Here is a 24,634-nt window from a genome sequence, read left to right as displayed (position 1 = left end):
GTGACAGACAGAGGGAGGGAGGAGGGTGACAGACAAAGGGAGGGAGGAGGGTAACAGACAGAGGGAGAAGGGTGACAGAGGGAGGGAGGAGGGTGACAGACGGAGGGAGGAGGGAGGGAGGAGGGTGACAGACAGAGGGATGGAGGAGGGAGGGAGGAGGGTGACAGAGGGAGGAGGGCGACAGAGGGAGGAGGGCAACAGAGTGAGTAAGGAGACAGAGTGAGGGAGACAGAGAGGGAGAGGGAAGGAGAGAGAGGGAGACGGAGAGCGAGAGGAAGACAGAGAGAGAGGGAGACAGAGAGAGAGAGAGAGAGAGAGAGAGAGAGAGAGAGAGAGAGGACAGAGAGAGAGAGAGAGACAGAGAGAGAGACAGAGAGAGAGAGGGAGTGAGACAGTCCGAGTGAGTGGGACAGAGGGAGCCAGGGAGAGAGAGAGGGCGAGAGAGGGAGTGAGAGGGAGTGAGACAGTCTGAGTGGGACAGAAGGAGAAATAGGGAGCAACAGAGGGAGAGAGGGAGGGAGGGAGGGAGAGAGGTTGAGAGAGGTTGAGAGAGGGAGAGAGAGGGAGAGAGAGGGAGAGAGCGGGAGAGAGAGGGGGGAGAGAGAGAGAGAGAGAGAGATAGAGAGATGTGTGTATGCCAGGTCTGGTGGCTCAGTGGAGGAAGGCGTCCGCTGCAGGGACCTGTGTTCAACTTCATTGTCACAGTTTTTTTTGTTGCTATAGCCCCGCCCTCTCCCCCACAGACCCCGCCCCCACCGGTGCGGTCCTATGACACAAACCACGCTGTAAATTTGGCCCCGAGAAAAAGTTCACGAGTACCCATGCCTTAGAGCCTTACCTTCACCACAACATGGCAGATGTAGGACAATAATAAGACAATACAAAATGCCCAGATAACGCTGGTGAATAATGATCCTGCTGGAGAGCAATCATTTGTCTGTTAGTAGTTTTTAAATGCAGATTAACTGTATTTTATGTGGAAGCTCAGTGGGTTACTGCCTTTGTCACAGAGATCCATGTGTTACTTGCAGTTCAGAAGTTACAATCCTAACGTAGGACAGTGACCTATGAACTGTCATCATAGAGCTGCATACAAACATGAATGGTATAGTTAGAACTTCGCTTTTTTGTTTTGTGATATAGTTAGAACTTACCCAGTTGTTCATTATTCTAATGTTGCTAAAATTATGTTTGGGCAGATATACATTTTTATCAGTAAAGTGACCCCCATAGAATACTCTTTAAATCCTAAGGTTGTGTTTCACCAGATCAAACCCTTTTAAAATATACTGCCCACCTATATGGATGACATGTGATTCATACACCTTGTAATCCTCATTGGTTTATGCACATTTCCTATAGGCTGATTTACATACTTGTATGATTCATTGTCTCTGTATAATGTGTGTGTGGTGTAAAGTACTGACACACACTAATATGATATGAGTAGCGCTATACAACAAATGAAATGCATATCGGAGAGGGGCTACGGAGCGATGAGGGGCACTGGTGGAGGGTGGCAGTGAGGGAATCCGAGGAGGAGGTAGTGGGAGGGGCTTTCGAGTGATGAGGGGCACTGATGGAGGATGACAGTGAGGGAATCCGAGGAAGAGGTCATGGGGTGGAGGGGGAGCTAGGGAGAGATGAGGGGCACTGGTGGAGGGTGGTAGTGAGGGAGTCAAACAAGGAGGTCATGAGGGGGAGGGGCTACAGAGAGATAAGGGACACTGGTCTCCGAGGAAGAGGTCATGAGGGGGAGGGGCTATGGGGATATGAGGGGCACTTGTGGCGTGAGGCAGTGAGGAAATCCGAGGAGGGGGTCAATGGTGGGCCATGGCCTGGATGAGGGATACTGTTGGAAGGTGGTAGTAAAGGTATTTACGGAGAAAGAGGTCATTGGTGGGGCGCCATAAAAGACTTTCGCATCAGCCCGGTCATGGCCTTTCTGTTTTTGTTTATTTAATTAGCAGTCGGGTCATAAGGGCTACTGTGGAACATACTTTAAAGTGCGTGCTAATTATATTTACTGCTGTGTTCAATGTTTTAAGTTTTACCGGGGAAAATGGAAGTGGAGTCCGATGGTGCCTGATATGGGGCTGGGGCCCAAGGTCAGCTGTGAGATAAGGTGCACTGGAGAGGAGTAGTGGATAGTCAAGCCTGGGATCAGGTGGAGGTAGTAATGAAGAGGGATTCTCCCTGAAGGCTCGCACAGAGGGAGCCTGAGAAGTGTCACTTGTCTGATACTCTCACCTCAGAAACCTCCTCTTTCCATCAAAGGAACATTACATGGAAAAAACACTTTTTGAGAGTGATAATATTTAGAAAGAGATTTGAAAAAAGAGTGCGTTTTAATGGGCCTTGTAAGACTAAGAAGAGATAAAGGAGGGCCCTGAAGCAGGTCTGCCCAGACATATATGCGACAAATCGAGCCCGCAGTGGCCCACCCAAATGCACCCTTGGCCCACCCAAATAAAAATTCCTGGAGCCGGGCCTGGTGCAGATACTGGGCTGCGCAAGATTCTATTGTCACACATGCAGCCCACACAGACACATGCACATATGCATGCGCTCACTTTTACCCCGCCCAGAGCCTCTTGCTCCATCTACACAGTAGCGACTTTTACCTTAAAATGAGGGCCCTGGCAATAAAAAATCTCAATCCAATTACCGTAAATTTACTCTGAGTGAGACTCAGGTAGTGAGTTTTCCTCATTTTAAAAGTCTAAAAACAGGGAAGTCAATTGTGAGAAATCCTGGGAAACAAAATAGCCAGACCCCAATTGCTACAGTTAGTTGTGCTCTCCTTAAGGTAGTTTTTTTTCAATTTTTAAGAACAGTGCCATGGAGATTTTGTAACAGAAGGCTTGTGACTGTCATGTTTCCTGGTTTGGCATTCCAAACTGCAGAATTCTGCTAGAATTTTGTGGTATTCTTTAAGTGGGCAATCTACTTAAGTTATGCGTGTGGAGTAGTATTGTCTTTTTTTATGCTGATGGTTGTTTTAGAAATATAGCAGTAATAGCTACAGCAACACATGGATGCATCAGAAAACAACAGTGATACGTATGTTACACAGGGAACTCTGGCATGGGTTAAACAGGTAATTGTTCAAACTTGTGGGTTTTTATTTGTTTATTTATTCTATTGCTGTTCCTATGTGTAGTGTGTTGAATATAATGTTAAGTTTGGAACTTACTTAGTCCCATGTTTGTTTCTATGTAATGTACTGTTACTTACCTGTGCGCAACATGTTATTGTTTATCTTGTGTTCCATGTTCCGGCCTTCGGACTGTGTGTGTTCCATTCAACGTACCTGAGATAGTTTGGAGCTGGGTACCACAGTAGGACGACCTTGCAGAATAAACTATTTCTTGCTCTTCTCATCCATGGTGTTATCTCTCATTACAACACTGCAGCAGTTTGCCAATTACACATATTCTATTATATGGCAGTTGGTTCTTTTATAAACATATATTGCATAGTGCCCTGTACTTTATTTTAAAAACAGCCTTTTCAATGTGTAACGGAAAAACATGTTTTTTGTTAAAACTGCACATAGCCCCTCCAGGCTGCTAGATCGTGTGTGCTATCAGCGTCCAACCACAGAGGCGAAACAAACTGATTTATAGTAGTATAAGTAGTATATACGGTTCAGTCACCAAAGTGACTCGAGAGGCGAGACCAAGAGCTGCAGTATTTTTACGGCCGAGGTTCGGTACTTAAATTCCTTTTGAATATATTTCAGTCCTTAGCCAGGCATCTCGAGCTGCAGGGCCAGCAACATTCAAATCACGTTTGCCTCCTGGAGGTCTGAAGCCAGGTGTGTGATGGATGCGGTTGAGATGCGCTTTGTTTGAATCTGACTGTGCTTGCGCAGTTCATCACTGGAGCTCGAGCTGCTTTATTTGCTCGCTCCTGCGGAACCTGCTTTGCTGGCTTTTTTCTCAAGTCACACCCCCTCCAGGCAGCTTGAGCCAGTAAACTGGATCCTTTTGTCTCCGTGGGGCTTACCGAGCAACCAGCCGTCTGGTTTCCTAGGAAACCAAATCCGTAGCTAGGAATAGTGAATCATTTCCAGGTCACTTTCAACATGGAGCGAGGAGCAGGAAGGTACTGGACTGAGGAAGAGATCAAAGCGCTGCTCACTGTCTGGTCCGAGAAACACATCAAAAAGCAGCTGCGCCAGACTCTGAGGAATAAGGGTATATTTATCTACATTGCAAAGCGGCTGCAGGAGCTGGGGGTGTGCCGAGACTGGAAGCAGTGCCGGGCAAAGTACAAGAACCTCAAATATGAGTACAGGACAGTGAAGGCTGCCATCGGCTCCGGGGAGGGGGGCAGAAGCATGCGCTTCTTTCACGAGCTGGATGCCATACTTAGAGATGAGCCTGGCACGGCGTCAGCTGAGGATGAAGATGGATTGTGTGCCCCGTCTGACGCCCACCTGGACGGTGGCACACAGGCGGGAAGGGCTACAGGTAAAACGACATCAAACCCATGCGTATATATTACTCATGTTTCTGTGATGCCAACGTGATCATTACCCCCTCTTCGATTTCCATGTTTTAGGTCTATAAGCATGGTTTGCAGCAGTAACTGATTTAATACGCTTTGGATGAGCTGCGCCGACAGTGGTGAGATTTGGAAGCACAACTGTCTCTTGAAGTTAAACTAACTGGCAGCTGCTGCTCAAAGCGCTTATCTCAAAAGCGTTTTAAGTTCGTTTGATTTTGCGCGTTATAAAAAAATCAGTAAAAAATGACGCTGGAGTAAAAAATATATATATATATATATATATATATATATATATATACTCAAATTAAACGCGTGCTAAGGAAATGTACTTGCTATTTCAGTTATTTCTAAAAATAAATAAATAAAATAAAATCGCAGAACTACAGGATTTGATGCACTGTTTTCGGACTACCAGGAATTATGCCAGTTGTAATGGGGATAGCTAGACCTTGGTGTTCCAAGTGTAGCCGACTGCTGTGCTGCAAGGATTACTGTGTTGGCGAAGGCCCAAAGAGCCCTAACGTCCATTCATTTAACTCCTCTGTCGGCCCTGCCTTATGAGCGACATGAGTGGATACTTTGTAGGGTGGCTCTGTGTATCCCTCTCATTCCTTATTTAATTTGAGCAATGAGAGACTCACTCATACTGCGCCTTGCATACAAAGTCTTGTAGCCTTTGCTGGGGCAGAGTTCGGCCGGAGACCATACTTCTGGCTCCGGGAGCTTTTTCTAGACCCCTGCCCTGGTTAGTCGTAGTTTGTTGCATCTTCCTCCAGGGGTTCCCTTCTTATTCGTCTACCTCTCATGCTTTCCTCCACTCTAGCCAACAATAGGCATCTTCTCTCACTTTCAGATGAAAAAGTTGCCCCAATGGTATTTTCGTTTCTGGCTGCCTCATCGACTTCATCCTCAATTCTCTCCTGGATGGCAGGCCTCTCCTTGAACTAAGAGACATTCCTGGTGACCATGCGATGTGCTATCTGTGCCGTGACCATGGTGTCTTTTATCTTGACCGCTTTCCAGACTTGAGGTTCATATGGGGTTCTGAACTTCTAGCCGGGGAATTTATCCTTGATGACCACCGCGTCTCCCACCTGCAGAGAGGGGGGGGTTGTGCCCTCCTACGTGCACTCACCTTTCGGCTTGTGGTTTCCCACCTGGCTTGGGTGGCTTCACTGTGAAGGTCCTTAGAGTGCCGGATTAACTGGGATGCAGTCCCACGCGGGCTTCTGAAACGGTAGGTGAGCCGGTGCACAGTTGGTGGTCCTGTGGAGGTTTTGCTGGTAGGCATTCAAGAACCGGTGTAAACAGCTCTCTGCATCCTCGACCTGTTCAACTCCAATCCTGAGGACGCGGTTCAGAGTCTGCATAAACCTTTCCACTTCCCCGTTTGCCTGGGGCCACTGCAGGGTGATCTTCCTGTGTTTGATGGTGATTGAGGCGAGATACTCTTGAAACTCGGACCCTTGAAAGGGTGGGCCATTATCTGACTTCACTTCCTCTGGTAGACCCAACAGCACACATTTCTTGTCCAGGACTGCCTTGCCATGAAGGAGAGTGGTAAACAGCACCACCCCCACCACAGGAAACTTGGAGTGTGAGTCCATCATCGCTATTGTGACTTGGCCATCTGGGAAGCTCCCAAAATCGATGTTGAGTTTGGTCCACGGCTAACCGCTCGATTCTTCTGTCACAACTGGTGCTGGCAGCTGGTCCCCACTCGTTATGACACATTAGTGGCAGTTGCGCACAACCGCGTTGACGAGGGCATCCATGCCAGGTAACCATACTTTACTGTGGAGCCGGGCCTTCGTCTTCGCCGTCCCTTGATGCCCTTGGTGAGCCAGATTGATCGCCCTGATCCACAGTCTTTGGGGACTACAGTTGACCAGGTAACAGGAGTCCATGTTGGCCTTCACTTAGTTCATGCCAGACTCTCCACAGCTTCTGTCACGTCAGTTTATCTTCTGTGGTTAGTGATCGGGACCCATCGAGGAAATGTTGTAACTGCCTCTGAGCCAATGCTTTTTAGGCTCGTTCCAGGTCTTCGTTGTGTCTTGTCACTTCGCTGAGTTCCTCTAAGGTCAGGGCTTTGGGGAAGGCAGAATGAATGATCATACGGACACATTCCTCAGTCTTCTCTTCTTCCTGGATTGACTTTGTGGGCCTCTCTGGCATGGGGTGGAGTGACAGGTAATCGCCTGGATTAATAGTGCCTGGACGTTAGACGATTTCAAACGTGTATACTTGCAGTTGTACCGCCCACGTCTTGATTATGGGGGAAGCCAACTGAGTTGTGCCAGTGAACAACCAAAGGAGATGCTTGTGATACGTGGCTATTCGAAATTCTTGGACACAGAGGTAGAGGTGGAAATGCTGGCAGGCTCATCTTATGGCTAACGCTTCTCGCTCGATTAGTGCATACCACATTTCCGTCTCAGAATGGGCTCGGCTGGCATTCGCTACTGGTACCCACTTTCTATCAGTGTCTTGCTGCGTGATCACTGCCCTTAGCCCAACGGGGCTGGCATCGACAATCAGCTCGGTCTTCTTCTGCAGGTGGAAAAACACAATGTTGACCTTGTCCATGAGGGCATCCTGGATCGCTTTGAAAATCTTGTTGGCTTCTTGACTCCAATCCCAGGATGTACCAGCCCAGGTAAAGACACATAGAGGTTTCAAAAGGGTGGCCAAATTAGGGATAATGCGTCTGCAATAGGTGGCCATTCCAAGGAAGCTGGAGACTTCTGTCGAGTTCTTGGGAACTGATGCATTCTGGATGGCCATGGCCTTCTTTGCAGCTACTTGCATACCCTCCTGGGAGAATATATATCCAAAGGAGTCCTGGTAAAAGGAGCATTTGTTTTTGTTTGTTGAGTGTCAGACCACTCACTATCAGTCAGGAGTTGCAGGGTGTCCCACAGACGATGTGGTGCTTTTCGAGGCTGTTTGAGATGAATAGGATGTCATCGCTAAAGTTGATGACTCGAATCAGTCCAGACAGGATCTCCCTTATGACATTCTGGAAAACCTCCTCCAGGGAGGATATGTCGGAAACTGAGTCTCTTGTATCTTCTAAGCCCAATGTGCGTGGAGAATGTTGCTATGTACTGACTCTCAGGGGCAAGCTCCAGCTAGTGATAAACGGAATTGAGGTCGAGTTTTGAGAACCATTCAGCCCTGTTGAGATCGGCTAGGATATTGTCCATTGTAAGCGTTATATGGTGCTCCCACTTAATGGCGTGGTTTGGGAGTCGCATGTCTACACATAGTCGTATTGAGCCAGACTGCGTCGGCAATGGTGCAATGACCAGTGGCGACACCCAGGGGGCGGGACTAGTTACCTTTTTGATGACTCCAAGGTATTACAGTGCTTGCAGTTCCCGCTCTACCTGCACCCCCAGATGGAATGAGACTCTTCAATGCATCGGGCAGTAGGCTTTACAGATGAGTCTATATTCAGCTTGACCTGCTTGTGTTTCAGTTTTCCTAGACCTATGAATAGCTGCAAAAATTCCGAGAGGAGAGAGTCAGCGTGGGACTCGTGTATCTGGTTTGGGAAGAATTACAATTCAAGATCTTCGGCCGTGTGGCAGCTCAGCACAGTGCCATTTCTAACTCTGCGTGATAGGAATCCTTGCTCTGGCAGCCAGCTTGTCACTTTTGACTTCCACTTCTATGACTCCCTGAAGTGATAATGGTTCCGTACCCCCATATCTATATATCGTTGCTCTTGTGCGGAAGAGTAGAGGGTGTGGTGTAATCTTTTCTTATTGTTCCAAGTCTATTACATTAACTGATGCTCTGGTGTCGATGAGTGCCATCACTGTTGTGTCCGCAATCTTTACTGTGCACATTGGGGGTAGTCGCCGCCTGTGATCTGCATGGCTTGCAAAGACACAAGAAAGACTTCATCTTCTGCATTTGTGTTGCGCCCATAGCTGCTACCTGCTTCTGGATCTGGTGTAATGTCCAGAGAATGTTGTTAAGAGCACTGCAGTTGCCCTCCTAGGCTTGTCAGCGAGGGGTCGAGACCTCCCACTGCGGCATACTTTCGCAAAATGATTTAGCTCGCTGGACCTTGAGCAGGTTTTAACTCTTGTGAAGCACAGGCCAGACATGAAATTCTCTAGTCGACAGTTGCCACAGGTCCTGCTTGTTTTCAAAGGGGATAGCTGGCGCGGGGACCCTGGTCATCGCTGGGCTGGACAACATCAACTCTTTCAGCTTTGACGCTAGAGGCTCTCTGCGAATTTGGCGTTGTGAGAGGTTTGACATTTTGTGATTTTGTGCCAAGACAAGAATGTTATCGTGCGAAATCCCTGGCTGTCCTAAAAGGAGTCGACAGAGTACCCTGGAACGGCACCCTTGAATGATCTGTGCCCTGATCTCATCCTGCTGGTCGTGGACGGTGCACATGCTCGCCAGCTTCCTTAGCTGCGAATAGAACATATCTATGGATTCAGTGTTTGTATGCATGGCCTGCTGCAGTCAAATTGGGGTTGATTAGAGGGTTAAAATGTTTCTTTAGTGACCTTACATCTGCTTCGAAGTCATTGTTCTTGCCAGTGTCCGGCAGCATTTCAAAGAGTTCATATAGCCCAGCCCCACTGTAGTGCATGACTATGCCATCTGCTTCTCTCGTGCCACGGAAATAGTGGTTTAGTCGCCTTAGCCATGAATGCCACCTAGACACTGCTGTGGCCGAATCGACCAACTTGCTGAAGGGCGATAGTGGTGTCACAGATGTGTGGGCACAGGGGCTTGGGATCGGGTGAGCAGCTGCACTCTGTTGCGTAGGTTGATCATATATGCTAGTTAGTGTTTCTGCTGCGGTGGCTGATGTGTTGGCTGTTCCCCTCTGACTTCTGGGGGAGAGGGGGTCGAAACCACCATATATCGGGTGGCTCTTAGTGAAGGGGCTTGTCTTTCTCCCTCCTGAACTTCCATTTTGTCTACTTTTTTCTGTACTTCTTTTTTTCTTGCTGCCTCCTCTGTTTTTGTTAGCTTTGTTATTTTTTTGTGTGAAGTATGTTACCTGAACGTCGTTGCTCCTGCGCCCACACAGGGATATGTGGGTCAAAGGTGAGGAGCTACCCACACTCTCCCTTCACACGGCTGCTCTGAGGCCATGTGCACAGACACACCATCATTGGTTTTTCTTTCTCACTTTGGCTTTCTCGTCTTGCCTCCTTTACCTGTAGATGCACTCCGCGCTGCAGGTTGGAGGTGGGAGTCGTGTCTCTGGCTCCGACCTGGTCTCCGCAGGCCTGCTTCAGGAGCTGTGACGTCGGGGCGTCCGCCTCAGGCGACTGCTGAGGCCGACGCATCTACCCTGCTCCAGCAAGAGCAGGGAAGATGCAGCAGGGGACGCAAGTAAGTCCTCCCCTTCCTCACACTTGAATTGCAGAGTTGCAGGCAGGGTGCTGCTGGGGACTGATGAGGCCAGATTGCGGTATTTCTGGGGAGTGACAGGTGGCGGGAGGCAGGCGCAGTCAGATGCGGAGCGGGACAGGGCAGACACTCACCCGCTGTCTTCAAGGCAGTGCAGCCGTGGAGAGCGGCTTCGCAGAGCAATCTGGGGGTTGTGGCATAGTGACCTCCACACACCCAGCAGGGAACGCAGGTCTGTACTGGTCTCATCGCCAGTGTAGCAGGGACAGCAAGGTCCCTCCCGATGTCACTCATGTGTACGACGACCGCTGCACTGCAAGGAAAACATACATATGCTCTGTTACAGTGCTGGCGATGGCCCGAGCGACCTTATGCCCGTTATTCAGGCCATTCCCAGCTCTCGGAGTAATATGAGTGGATAGTTTGGAGGGTGGCTGGCGGGTGGCTATCTACACCAGTGTACTTCAGTGCCACCTATCCCTGTCGAATCTGGCTCACCATAGTATTTAGAGGGTGCTTCACAGCAGTAGTGCTTGTGATATGTTTATGTTTTGGGGGGGTTTCCCACTTTTTTAAATGCATGTTATTCTGTTTTGATGAACCGCTTACAAACAATCCAAATGTACAAAATAATTGCTATTTATGTAGCACACGCTGCAGTAATGTTCTTCGAGGCGCACGCTGCTATTACTGTTATTTTTACCCAACTCACTGGCTGTTCGTGCTTTTCAACAGTTAATCGCCAGAGGGCTTCAAAATTGAGCCGAGTGTACCAAACAGAGTTTCTAATTGCAATATATAAAGCATGAATATAAAGCACGAAATAAGGCTGAAAGTGTCAAGAAAGTGCACACGATTTGGCTATTTTAACTTAAAATAGCCAAATCGTCGCAGGAATGATCCCACAGCACTCATACAGCAGCATAAGTAGATTTCATCAAATTTGTGGTTATTTAATGATGCAGCGTGAACTACATCTAATATTGCTTTATTTGGTAGTGTGAATTCGGCTTTGACAATTTCGACACTAGCTTCAGAGGAGCAAACGATCCGCCCGCTGTCGCTTTCCAAAGTTGTCAAGTCGACCGTGACCCAGGAAGGGCGAAACCATGGGGGAGCAGCTTAAGAGGGTGTGGAATGTTGAGACCGTCGTTTCGCGTCTGGAGCCGGGCCTTTGTCTTCGCCGTCCCTTGATGCCCTCGGTGAGCCAGATTGATCGCCCTGATCCACAGTCTTTGGGGACTACAGTTGACCAGGTAACAGGAGTCCATGTTGGCCTTCACTTAGTTCATGCCAGACTCTCCACAGCTTCTGTCACGTCAGTTTATCTTCTGTGGTTAGTGATCGGGACCCATCGAGGAAATGTTGTAACTGCCTCTGAGCCAATGCTTTTTAGGCTCGTTCCAGGTCTTCGTTGTGTCTTGTCACTTTGCTGAGTTCCTCTAAGGTCAGGGCTTTGGGGAAGGCAGAATGAATGATCATACGGACACATTCCTCAGTCTTCTCTTCTTCCTGGATTGACTTTGTGGGCCTCTCTGGCATGGGGTGGAGTGACAGGTAATCGCCTGGATTAATAGTGCCTGGACGTTAGACGATTTCAAACGTGTATACTTGCAGTTGTACCGCCCACGTCTTGATTATGGGGGAAGCCAACTGAGTTGTGCCAGTGAACAACCAAAGGAGATGCTTGTGATACGTGGCTATTCGAAATTCTTGGACACAGAGGTAGAGGTGGAAATGCTGGCAGGCTCATCTTATGGCTAACGCTTCTCGCTCGATTAGTGCATACCACATTTCCGTCTCAGAATGGGCTCGGCTGGCATTCGCTACTGGTACCCACTTTCTATCAGTGTCTTGCTGCGTGATCACTGCCCTTAGCCCAACGGGGCTGGCATCGACAATCAGCTCGGTCTTCTTCTGCAGGTGGAAAAACACAATGTTGACCTTGTCCATGAGGGCATCCTGGATCGCTTTGAAAATCTTGTTGGCTTCTTGACTCCAATCCCAGGATGTACCAGCCCAGGTAAAGACACATAGAGGTTTCAAAAGGGTGGCCAAATTAGGGATAATGCGTCTGCAATAGGTGGCCATTCCAAGGAAGCTGGAGACTTCTGTCGAGTTCTTGGGAACTGATGCATTCTGGATGGCCATGGCCTTCTTTGCAGCTACTCGCATACCCTCCTGGGAGAATATATATCCAAAGAAGTCCTGGTAAAAGGAGCATTTGTTTTTGTTTGTTGAGTGTCAGACCACTCACTATCAGTCAGGAGTTGCAGGGTGTCCCACAGACGATGTGGTGCTTTTCGAGGCTGTTTGAGATGAATAGGATGTCATCGCTAAAGTTGATGACTCGAATCAGTCCAGACAGGATCTCCCTTATGACATTCTGGAAAACCTCCTCCAGGGAGGATATGTCGGAAACTGAGTCTCTTGTATCTTCTAAGCCCAATGTGCGTGGAGAATGTTGCTATGTACTGACTCTCAGGGGCAAGCTCCAGCTAGTGATAAACGGAATTGAGGTCGAGTTTTGAGAACCATTCAGCCCTGTTGAGATCGGCTAGGATATTGTCCATTGTAAGCGTTATATGGTGCTCCCACTTAATGGCGTGGTTTGGGAGTCGCATGTCTACACATAGTCGTATTGAGCCAGACTGCGTCGGCAATGGTGCAATGACCAGTGGCGACACCCAGGGGGCGGGACTAGTTACCTTTTTGATGACTCCAAGGTATTACAGTGCTTGCAGTTCCCGCTCTACCTGCACCCCCAGATGGAATGAGACTCTTCAATGCATCGGGCAGTAGGCTTTACAGATGAGTCTATATTCAGCTTGACCTGCTTGTGTTTCAGTTTTCCTAGACCTATGAATAGCTGCAAAAATTCCGAGAGGAGAGAGTCAGCGTGGGACTCGTGTATCTGGTTTGGGAAGAATTACAATTCAAGATCTTCGGCCGTGTGGCAGCTCAGCACAGTGCCATTTCTAACTCTGCGTGATAGGAATCCTTGCTCTGGCAGCCAGCTTGTCACTTTTGACTTCCACTTCTATGACTCCCTGAAGTGATAATGGTTCCGTACCCCCATATCTATATATCGTTGCTCTTGTGCGGAAGAGTAGAGGGTGTGGTGTAATCTTTTCTTATTGTTCCAAGTCTATTACATTAACTGATGCTCTGGTGTCGATGAGTGCCATCACTGTTGTGTCCGCAATCTTTACTGTGCACATTGGGGGTAGTCGCCGCCTGTGATCTGCATGGCTTGCAAAGACACAAGAAAGACTTCATCTTCTGCATTTGTGTTGCGCCCATAGCTGCTACCTGCTTCTGGATCTGGTGTAATGTCCAGAGAATGTTGTTAAGAGCACCGCAGTTGCCCTCCTAGGCTTGTCAGCGAGGGGTCGAGACCTCCCACTGCGGCATACTTTCGCAAAATGATTTAGCTCGCTGGACCTTGAGCACGTTTTAACTCTTGTGAAGCACAGGCCAGACATGAAATTCTCTAGTCGACAGTTGCCGCAGGTCCTGCTTGTTTTCAAAGGGGATAGCTGGCGCGGGGACCCTGGTCATCGCTGGGCTGGACAACATCAACTCTTTCAGCTTTGACGCCAGAGGCTCTCTGCGAATTTGGCGTTGTGAGAGGTTTGACATTTTGTGATTTTGTGCCAAGACAAGAATGTTATCGTGCGAAATCCCTGGCTGTCCTAAAAGGAGTCGACAGAGTACCCTGGAACGGCACCCTTGAATGATCTGTGCCCTGATCTCATCCTGCTGGTCGTGGACGGTGCACATGCTCGCCAGCTTCCTTAGCTGCGAATAGAACATATCTATGGATTCAGTGTTTGTATGCATGGCCTGCTGCAGTCAAATTGGGGTTGATTAGAGGGTTAAAATGTTTCTTTAGTGGCCTTACATCTGCTTCGAAGTCATTGTTCTTGCCAGTGTCCGGCAGCATTTCAAAGAGTTCATATAGCCCAGCCCCACTGTAGTGCATGACTATGCCATCTGCTTCTCTCGTGCCACGGAAATAGTGGTTTAGTCGCCTTAGCCATGAATGCCACCTAGACACTGCTGTGGCCGAATCGACCAACTTGCTGAAGGGCGATAGTGGTGTCACAGATGTGTGGGCACAGGGGCTTGGGATCGGGTGAGCAGCTGCACTCTGTTGCGTAGGTTGATCATATATGCTAGTTAGTGTTTCTGCTGCGGTGGCTGATGTGTTGGCTGTTCCCCTCTGACTTCTGGGGGAGAGGGGGTCGAAACCACCATATATCGGGTGGCTCTTAGTGAATGGGCTTGTCTTTCTCCCTCCTGAACTTCCATTTTGTCTACTTTTTTCTGTACTTCTTTTTTTCTTGCTGCCTCCTCTGTTTTTGTTAGCTTTGTTATTTTTTTTGTGTGAAGTATGTTACCTGAACGTCGTTGCTCCTGCGCCCACACAGGGATATGTGGGTCAAAGGTGAGGAGCTACCCACACTCTCCCTTCACACGGCTGCTCTGAGGCCATGTGCACAGACACACCATCATTGGTTTTTCTTTCTCACTTTGGCTTTCTCGTCTTGCCTCCTTTACCTGTAGATGCACTCCGCGCTGCAGGTTGGAGGTGGGAGTCGTGTCTCTGGCTCCGACCTGGTCTCCGCAGGCCTGCTTCAAGAGCTGTGACGTCGGGGCGTCCGCCTCAGGCGACTGCTGAGGCCGACGCATCTACCCTGCTCCAGCAAGAGCAGGGAAGATGCAGCAGGGGACGCAAGTAAGTCCTCCCCTTCCTCACACTTGAATTGCAGAGTTGCAGGCAGGGTGCTGCTGGGGACTGATGAGGCCAGATTGCGGTATTTCTGGGGAGTGACAGGTGGCGGGAGGCAGGCGCAGTCAGATGCGGAGCGGGACAGGGCAGACACTCACCCGCTGTCTTCAAGGCAGTGCAGCCGTGGAGAGCGGCTTCGCAGAGCAATCTGGGGGTTGTGGCATAGTGACCTCCACACACCCAGCAGGGAACGCAGGTCTGTACTGGTCTCATCGCCAGTGTAGCAGGGACAGCAAGGTCCCTCCCGATGTCACTCATGTGTACGACGACCGCTGCACTGCAAGGAAAACATACATATGCTCTGTTACAGTGCTGGCGATGGCCCGAGCGACCTTATGCCCGTTATTCAGGCCATTCCCAGCTCTCGGAGTAATATGAGTGGATAGTTTGGAGGGTGGCTGGCGGGTGGCTATCTACACCAGTGTACTTCAGTGCCACCTATCCCTGTCGAATCTGGCTCACCATAGTATTTAGAGGGTGCTTCACAGCAGTAGTGCTTGTGATATGTGTATGTTTTGGGGGGTTTCCCACTTTTTTTAAATGCATGTTATTCTGTTTTGATGAACCGCTTACAAACAATCCAAATGTACAAAATAATTGCTATTTATGTAGCACACGCTGCAGTAATGTTCTTCGAGGCGAACGCTGCTATTACTGTTATTTTTACCCAACTCACTGGCTGTTCGTGCTTTTCAACAGTTAATCGCTTCAAAATTGAGCCGAGTGTACCAAACAGAGTTTCTAATTGCAATATATAAAGCATGAATATAAAGCATGAAATAAGGCTGAAAGTGTCAAGAAAGTGCACACGATTTGGCTATTTTAACTTAAAATAGCCAAATCGTCGCAGGAATGATCCCACAGCACTCATACAGCAGCATAAGTAGATTTCATCAAATGTGTGGTTATTTAATGATGCAGCGTGAACTACATCTAATATTGCTTTATTTGGTAGTGTGAATTCGGCTTTGACAATTTCGACACTAGCTTCAGAGGAGCAAACGATCCGCCCGCTGTCGCTTTCCAAAGTTGTCAAGTCGACCGTGACCCAGGAAGGGCGAAACCATGGGGGAGCAGCTTAAGAGGGTGTGGAATGTTGAGACCGTCGTTTCGCGTCTGCAGCAGTGAGGGCTAGGCAAAGTATTTTGTTCTATCCATAGCATCTGGCTCTGGACATTAGGCTTAAAGCCAATTAAGCAGGGTGTGGGGGTGTCTGGTAACTCATGATAATTTTCCGTGATCAGAAGTATCTCTCACTACAGAAAAGGTTGAACACCCCTGGACTAGACTGTTTCAAATATTATTTTTGGGGGAGGAAGGAGTATCGTAAATCTAAAGGCCGTGCAGCTGGCACCGCACATTCCCCGGCCAGTGCTGCCAATGACAGTACCAACACAACTACTAACCATCACACTTCTACAAGTGGAACAATTCAGATTACTGCAGCCCAGAAAGCTCTAAGAATGGCTTGTGCAGCAGATATGTCATTTTTAATGTATATTGAATTAATAAACAGATGTTGTTTTGCTCATCCCTGAATTAGACAAACGGCGTCACCATGTGGCAGAGTGTCATAAGTGTTCGTGTTGACAATTAAGTGGCAATGCCAAGCACTGGAAGTCACAAGCTCAAATTAAGCACTGATATGGACAGGAAAAGAACCTTGTTTTTAGGGGCAGATTTTATGCGATATTCATTTGACTGATTTGTAAAGTCTTTGACTGTTTCATGATTGTACTAAATTAAATATATTTCTTTATTTTCATGCTTTTATAGTACTCTGACATGGCCCAAAATAGCTTTAGGAGGCCCGCAAGCAGACAATCGTCCAGGCTAGTAGAAAAAATGAAAATAAGGCGTTTTGAAACGTCTTGCTAAGCATATCCAAATGGTTTAAAATCATTTGGCTAGCCCCTCAGATCTTATTCTTGATACTGTACAAATGGATCTAATTCTGTTAGATTATTATACAAATTTTCATTTGGCAAATCTATTATTAATTAAAAAAGCAATCTGAATTTATGTATACTTAATGGCAAAGTTGAAGGAGGTAGGCATGCTACGTTGACCTATTGGGCAGCCATATAAACTATTTTAAAACATTTACATAGGGACATTTTTCATGCACTTTTAAAATTTTAATAACATCAGCACTTGATTGTATTCCCCAAGCATAATCTCGTTGATATTGGAAATATGAGGAGTTCACAGAAGGGACTGTTGGGCATATATACAAGCCCCTATCGCCATGGGAACGTCATGTTTTGTGACGTTTCCTTGGCAATAGGGGCTTTGCCTTATTTACAACGATGCCTTGTAAAAAAAAAAAAAAAGGCCCCCTTTCACGCTATGCTTAGCATGAAAGGGGTGAGCAGTGGCTGTTGCGTTCCACCACAACACCCATTGATTTTGACGCTGCCACCTATTTACAAGGGCAGCGTAAATAGGAGGCAGCGCCACAATTAAGACTAGGTAAAACCTGGTCTTAAGTTGGTGAAACGAGGAGAAATGCTTTATTTCTCCTTGTTTTTGCCTTTTCAATGTGTGCTCCCTTGTGCAGCAGACATGGAAAAAGCAAAACGCCTCAGATTGTTCATGTGTAGGAAGGTGACTGTTGGAAATGGCCCTTTTTGCAGGGTTATCCCCAAACTTTTTGCTTTTTCCTCCTATTTTTCCCTGAACTGTTTGTGTTGGTTTTAAGACTCTGGGCACTTTACCACTGTTCATCAGTGCTAAAGTGCATATGCTCTCTGTGTAAACTCTGTTATGGATTGGTATTTCCATGATTGGCATTTTTGATTTTTGTGTCAGTCCCTAGTAAAGTGCACTGCGAGTGCCAGGGCCTATAAATCAAATGCTGTTGGTGGGCTGCAGCACTGGATTGTGCCACCCACGCAAACAGCCCTTAAAGTGTAACTCTGACCTGCCATTGCAGAGCCTGTGCGCAGCCTGGGGCTGCCATGTCGACTTGGCAAGTGCACACACTTGCAAGTCCCTAAACCTTCCCTTTTCTACTTGTGAGTCACCCCTAAGGTAGGCCCAAGGTATCCCCATGGGCAGGGTGCATTGTATGTGAAAAATAGGACATGCCCTGGTGTGTGTGGCATGTCCTGATAGTGACTTACAGCCTACTTCGTTTTTCACTATTGCAAGGCTACCTGTTCTCCATAGGCCAGAATGGGCAGTTTGATCATTACATCCTATGATCCTAACTGACTCAGGAAACATGGTAGAAAGTCAAGTTTATTATGCCTGAACTCAGAATGATAAAATACATCTTTTAGTGAAGTTGGTTTTAACATTCTGTGTTTGAAAATACCACTTTTAGAAAGTAGGTATTTTCTGACCTAACCATCCAGCCTGCCTCTGCTAGTTTGTGTATTAGCTGTTTGGTTTGTGAGTGACAGGGGTTGGGGAGACAGGGAGAGTCAGCAGGGCTGAATAGGCACATCTACACATAGATGGGTGGGAGGATCGCACCTGGGTCTGAATAGGGCTGTGCCTGCCTCCCACAATGCTGGCTCCACCTGCTGTGGTGCGTTTAATGACCCTGGCCTACAATGACAAAGGAAGAAGGTGCACATTGGCAGAATGCACCAAGACCTGGTTTGAACTAGGTACAGGACCCTCTGCCTTCAGAGGAGAAGGGATTTGCTGGTATAAATATTGGGGCCTAGACCACACAGATGTATATTACTTCTGAAATAAGGAACCTGCCAGGAAAAAGGACCGGGAAAGTTGGAGGAGGAGTACTGCCCCTAAGCTGCATGTTGAGTGGTTGGCCTGCAGTGGTTGCTTCTGTCTCTGAGTAGGGAAATGACTGGACTGTGCTTTCATCATCCCGCTGTTAGAATTTTCTCCAAGGGCTTGAAGTAGAGCTTGCCTCCTGTTGGAAATCTCAGGGCTAGAAAAGACGTCAGAGATCTCGCTGGAATCAAGGAACCTGCCAAGAAGAAAAGCTGGAAGAGCTGCCAGGAGGAGTACTGCCCCTTTGCTGTGTTGTTGCTTTGTTGGGTTGGCCTGCAGCTGCTGCTTCTGCCTTGGGCAGTGAAAGGACTGGACTGTACTTTCTCTACTTGTGCTGAGTATCTCAAAGAGCCCGAAACCGAGCTGGCCTCCTGTTAAGAAGTCTCAGGGTCTGCAAAGACTTCACCAACCTCTGGGTACCGCTCCTGGAACCGTTGTGTCAGTTGCCACAGAGAAGAGGGAACCGCAACTGACTCCGTCGCCGGCCTTGTGTGCTGAAGGCACCGCATCAAGCACAGTCTCGCCCTGCACCGCACGCCTTGGTCGCACCGACGTCGTCTGCACGATCGTCACTGAGCCGCTGCTTGCACCGCAACCTGCATTGCCTCGCTTCACTTCGCTGGCCTGGGCTCACCGACACGGTCGCTGCTGGCTCGACACCCGTGACCGCCTCGTCACGCACAGCTGTCCGGCTCGGCCAGCGCCAATTCCCGCCAACTGGCTCTGTCGCTGCATCACAACTTGCCAGCACCGCATTGAGCACCGTCTCGCCCTGCACTGCACGCCTTGGTCTCACCGACACCGTCTGGACGATCGTCACCGAGCCGCTGCCTGCACCGCATTGAGGGACACCGCACCGTGCAACGCTTCCAATTTGCACCGTGACAGATGCCAAGACCGTCTCGCACCTCCATGTGAGTCGCCCTAAAGGTACTGTGACCGAACCTGTCCCGCTGTTGCTGGCCCGTACAGACGTGGTCAGTAGGAATTGCGAAACTCTGTTCTTTTCAGCATCGCGGTAGGCTCGGACCGAGCTACCGACTCTTACGAACTATGTTTTCAACGTAAATTGGCAATTTAAAGACATTTTCAACCCAACTATTTTTAAAGTACAGTACTGTGGATTTTTATCATATTTGGTCTTATTTAAGCATATCAAAATATTGGATATTTTTCTAAACTGGTGTGGTGTCCTTTTGTAAGGCTTACACTGTCTCTCCCTGCACCTTAAGCCTTGGTCTCACCGACGCCGTCTGGACGATCGTCACTGAGCCGCTGCTCGCATTGAAAGGCACCGCACCGTGCACCGCTTCCACTTCGCCTCGCAACCGCAACGGATGCCAAGACCAACTCGCACCTCCGTGTGAGTCGCCCTAAGAAAGGAACTGTGAACGAACCTGTCCCGCTGTTTCTGGCCCGTACCAACGCAATCAGTTGGAATTGCGAGACTCTGTTGTTTTCAGCATCACTGTAGGCTCGGACCGAGCTACCGACTCGTACGAACTGTGTTTTCAACGTAACATTGCAATTTAAAGACATTTTGCAACAAAACTATTTTTAAAGTACTGTACTGTGGATTTTTATCGTATTTGGTCTGGTTTAAGCATATAAAAATAATGGATATTTTTCTAAACTGGTGTGGTGTCCTTTTGTAGTGCTTACACTGTATTACTGTTGGTTATGTGCAAATGCTTTACACACTGCCTCTAAGATAAGCCTGACTGCTCGTGCCAAGCTACCAAGGGGGTGAGCAGGGGTTATTGTAGGAGTGTAACTCCCTTATCCTGACTAGAGTGGTGGTTTCTGCCTGGCTTTGGTGCAAACCTCAGCCAACCAGAAATCCCATTTCTAACAGTGACCCTTCCTGCACATAAACAATCCTTTGAAAAAGATTACATTTTGTAACTTCTATGTGTGCTGCATTAAGCAGCACACATAGAAGTGACAAAATGGCATATCAGGAATGTTTATGTGCAGGAAGAGACACCTTCCTACACATGAACAATTTTCCTCTGCACGCAGAGACCCTTGTACTATGGTACAAGGGTGCCTGCGTTGGCGCTCCACTGCTAAGTGTAGCGCCGCACAGGGGGAAACACAAGGCTGCACCATATCCTTTTAAATATGGTGCAGCCCTGCATTTCTGAAGTGGCAGAGTGAGGCGTTAAGCCATGACAACTAACGTCTCACTCCACCTTTTCTGTTGTAAATATACCCCTGTGATTTCAACTAAAACCAGCTTGGACTTCGAGAAAATGTGTGGGAGAAGATACTGTGCCAACAAGAATTACTTGGCTTAATTTTATGTTCCGGGGCATCTTTTTTAAAATCTTTATGTTGACAAATTCATAAATATTCAGAATAATTTTTTCTCGCTGGCAAATTTAGCTGACCTTTACACAGTGGCATAGCTAGGCCGTAGGCCACCCGTGGCGGCCCCTGTGTTTACCGCCAATGGCGGCAAATCAAAGAGTGGTTGGTGCTGTCGATTGATGCGGCCGCGACGGCTGCAGGTAAGAGCGTAGGGAGTTTGAGGGGGTGTCGCAGATTCTTGCAGCCGCATTGGCCGCAGGTAAGAATGGGGGGAGAGGGGGCCGTCCGCCACCCCCAAAACTCGTGCAGCCTGGGTCGGTCCGCCCCCCTTAGCTATGCCACTGCCTTTACATGCGTTTCTTTAAAAAAGTTTTAATATTCAGATGAAACCAAACACGTACAGCATGGATTCAGCATACTTTAAGTTAATATTTCCTAATGGATAGCACATCTTTTTGCAAAGTGATTGAAACTGCAATATAATTGATGCTTAACTGGCAAGTGTTTAAAGGTTTTCCCCTGATTCTTAAGCTTACTGGGCAGATTCACAAATACGTTATCTCTTGACACATAGGCACACTTGCCTACAAACTAAACGTACTCACTTAAATGACTGCTAATCTGCCTTTTCTAATCCCACATGTGCCAATCGACATACCTAGGGTTAGACATGTGGAGAAAATGCTCAGTTTTAGGTCGCGCCTATGCAGCGCGCATGCCCTGCATAGGAGGAGACCTCATGTAATCGATTCGGTTTTCAGGCCAAAAACGTACACGCATTGCATTGCTTTCAATGGAAACGCTTGCACGTTTGGCGATTCCCTTACGGGAGCGAGCTTTGAAACCACCAGTTTGTAATTAATTTTCAAACAGATGGTGCCCTTGCTCGCTCCCGCGCATGCGCTGCATAGGAGGAGACCTCTTGTAATAGATTCAGTTTTGAGGCCAAAAACGTGCTCGCATTGCATTGCTTTCAATGGCAACGCTTGCACGTTTGGCGATTCCCTTGTGGGAGCGAGCTTCGAAAGCATCTGTTTGTATTTAACTTTCAAACAGATGGTGCCCTTGCTCGCTCCTGCAAGGGAAATGCTGTTTGTGCTCTGGGCTGCACTCCCCCACCCCTCCCACTTGGTTTGTTGCCTCCTGTCACACGCCTGTCCTCATCTTAACCTGCCTTCCTTCTCACACGCTTTCCTTCCCCCTTCTTTCCGTCTCTCCTGCTCTTTCCCTTAGCTGTACTGGTAACAGAGTTTGGAGATTAGATATATTTAGGCTTTGAAAGGGCGCCAGACACCATACCATGCACGATAAGTAATAAGTATGTCCATCGGAACCTTGTCATCCTCGAATTCTTTTCTCCCATATAGACGCAGTCACATATTACTCACAATTAAGTAAACTGGGGTGGTGCAAGACACACAATATTTTTCGTTTGATTCCAGATGGGGCCAGAGTGGTGCACACCTGAAGGCCCCATTCCCTGCTCTTTCAGTGGTCCCATGCGCTCTTGGTTCCACCCACCTCCGTTACATTGTTCTTTATTCGCTCTCGATCTAGACAAATGCGCCGATTGTCGTGGCTTTCAGTGGCTCTTTGTCGCTACCAAGACCATGAATTCACAACGCAGGCATTTATTTACAAGAGTTGTCTTTCTCTCGTGGCGATTACAAAACAGAGTCGGGCTCGGAAATTAGAGCCAACTACCAGTTATGTCGCTTCATGAACTAACATAACCCACAGGGCAAATGATCTTCACACAAGGGTTTGGTAAGGATTTCCAACTTTGAGGGGGTGGACCGCACATTTGCGTCTTGTGTTAGCCCACATCATCATGATCATCGGCTTTCTAGGCACGCCTGCCATTTGATGTCTTCCTTCTACGGTTTCTTTATTTTGGTCTGTGCAATACTATACTGCAAAACAAAGCTGCACACACAGCTGCACACAAATGTTTCTACCGAAATATCTCTAGCCACTGAGAGATTCGTTGAGCAACAAGACTCCTGTGGCAGCCAGCTCCTACACACAGGCGCGTGCCCGTTGGCACCTATACGACACCACAGACAATGCCTGTGGCCACCACTGTCTTGTTGTATAGCCCAGCCCAGCACCTTAGAAGTTCAATATTTATTTTTCCCCAAGTCACACTTACTCCATGCAAACATAAATACATTGTTTATCATGCTTTTACTGAACATGAAGCCAGACAACATGACACACCATGTTCCTTGGACCACAAATATGTATCACAACGTTCCAGACCAAGGCACCACGGCTTGAGGTAAGGTACCAGGTATGGTACCAGAAAATTAAATATTAACTATCATTCTACAAAATAGCATAGCAAAAGTATTGATCAAATAAGTATTTATGGGTAAGTATCGGTTTACCACACATAACGCCACATATCTGTATCTTGACAACATATACAACTTTGAAGTACGCAGGTATGAAATTAATAGATTAATAGTAGTAAATCTATACATGTCAATATATAATACCCTCCACAATATTTGGATGTCGACATTTTGCTACAGTAATATTATAGCACGTTAATTCAGGAAACAAGCTTTACAATGAAGTTTTTACCACACATGTTTTTAGAAAGCATATGCTTTTCAACGTATGCTTTTACCACGCATTTAAGGTAAGTTTATGGGTGTGGGGGGCCTACTCGACAAATACACTATATATATATATATATAAATATATATATTACCTACTGGCGGTCGCCAGTAGGTATATATAGTTAGGATTTTTTTCCTATGGGATTTCTGAAAATTCTATGTCGAATAACTTTAGCGTTTGTGGACGGAATTGGCTGAAATTTTCAGGAAAATGGCACATTTTGTTTCCGAGCAGCCCCTGAAAATTTGGGGGGGTTTCGTCAAGGGGGGGCCGAGAAAAAAGGGGTGTCCCAAAACGCGTTTTTCCCAATAATTTTTCCATAGGGCGGTTGGAATCACTTTTAGCTCGAACGGCTGAATGGATTTACACGAAACTTGGCAAAATTGTAGATATGGTTTGCCCGACGTGCCTTTGCTATGTCTTAAAATATGTGCTCCAGTGGATTTTGAGAAATTAACGTTTTAAAAAACAGGTATATCTGTGACAGCGTTCCGGTTAGCGCCCCGGTTCGCGTACCTGACGCGTAACGGAACTTCGCGAGGAGAAGCGGATTGGCTCCCCGGTGACTGTGAACATTCTAAACAGTCCGGAGCGGCCGCCATCTTGTGTCTCTGTAGGATCGAGACACAAGATGTGGCAAAAACAAAGGGGGAAATGAGCATAAGGGGGCAGAGTACATCCTCCCTGACCCCCTAGGTTTGATGAGGGGGCTTTAAAAGGGCCCCGGGTGGTATATAGAATTCATAGCATAGTATGTGAGGAAAGCAGAAAGAATATGGAGGCAGGAGATGAAAAAGAGATGTTAAATACACATTGGAGATAAAATAGTGGGAGAAAGGAAGTAACTATGAGCAAACTTACTATGTTACACAAAAAAGTTGCACAGTATATTTAAAGTCTGACTTTACATTATAATCAATTTGGTACTAGTTTAAAAAATACATATAAAAATGAATAATGTCTCAAACAATTTTTGAATTATTAAATATAAATTTATTTCTCAGATTCGTTTTCAAAATTTAAAAGAACTTCTAATATTTCTTTATATATATTCAGGTACATAACCAATCAAATGTCATGAAATAATAGAAGATAATGAAAGTAGCATTTTAATTGGTGGTCAATTCTAACACTTCATAAGTGTTTTTGTTAGGTAATTTACCTCAGGATATTTAGTCAGGCCTACAGCATAATTTTCTCAATGGAATTCCATCAAATTTGGGTAAATGGTAGGGACTGCTA

General features: G+C 47.3%; 1 protein-coding gene across 1 annotated transcript in view; it reads left to right on the top strand.

The window, feature by feature from the left end:
- Positions 1 to 4,090: 4,090 nt before the first annotated feature.
- PAICS (phosphoribosylaminoimidazole carboxylase and phosphoribosylaminoimidazolesuccinocarboxamide synthase) overlaps positions 4,091 to 24,634 on the top strand; it is a 450,256-nt gene continuing 429,712 nt past the window's right edge. The window contains exon 1 of the mRNA XM_086962612.1: positions 4,091 to 4,478. Within this exon, the coding sequence (XP_086818738.1) occupies positions 4,091 to 4,478 (388 nt within the window). The remainder of the gene's footprint in view (positions 4,479 to 24,634) is intronic.

The sequence above is a fragment of the Lissotriton vulgaris genome, chromosome 3_1 (assembly GCF_964263255.1).
Source record: "Lissotriton vulgaris chromosome 3_1, aLisVul1.2, whole genome shotgun sequence".
Classification (NCBI taxonomy): domain Eukaryota; kingdom Metazoa; phylum Chordata; class Amphibia; order Caudata; family Salamandridae; genus Lissotriton; species Lissotriton vulgaris.
The sequence above is the reverse complement of the archived record's forward strand: the minus strand, read 5'-3'. Positions and strand labels throughout refer to the sequence as shown.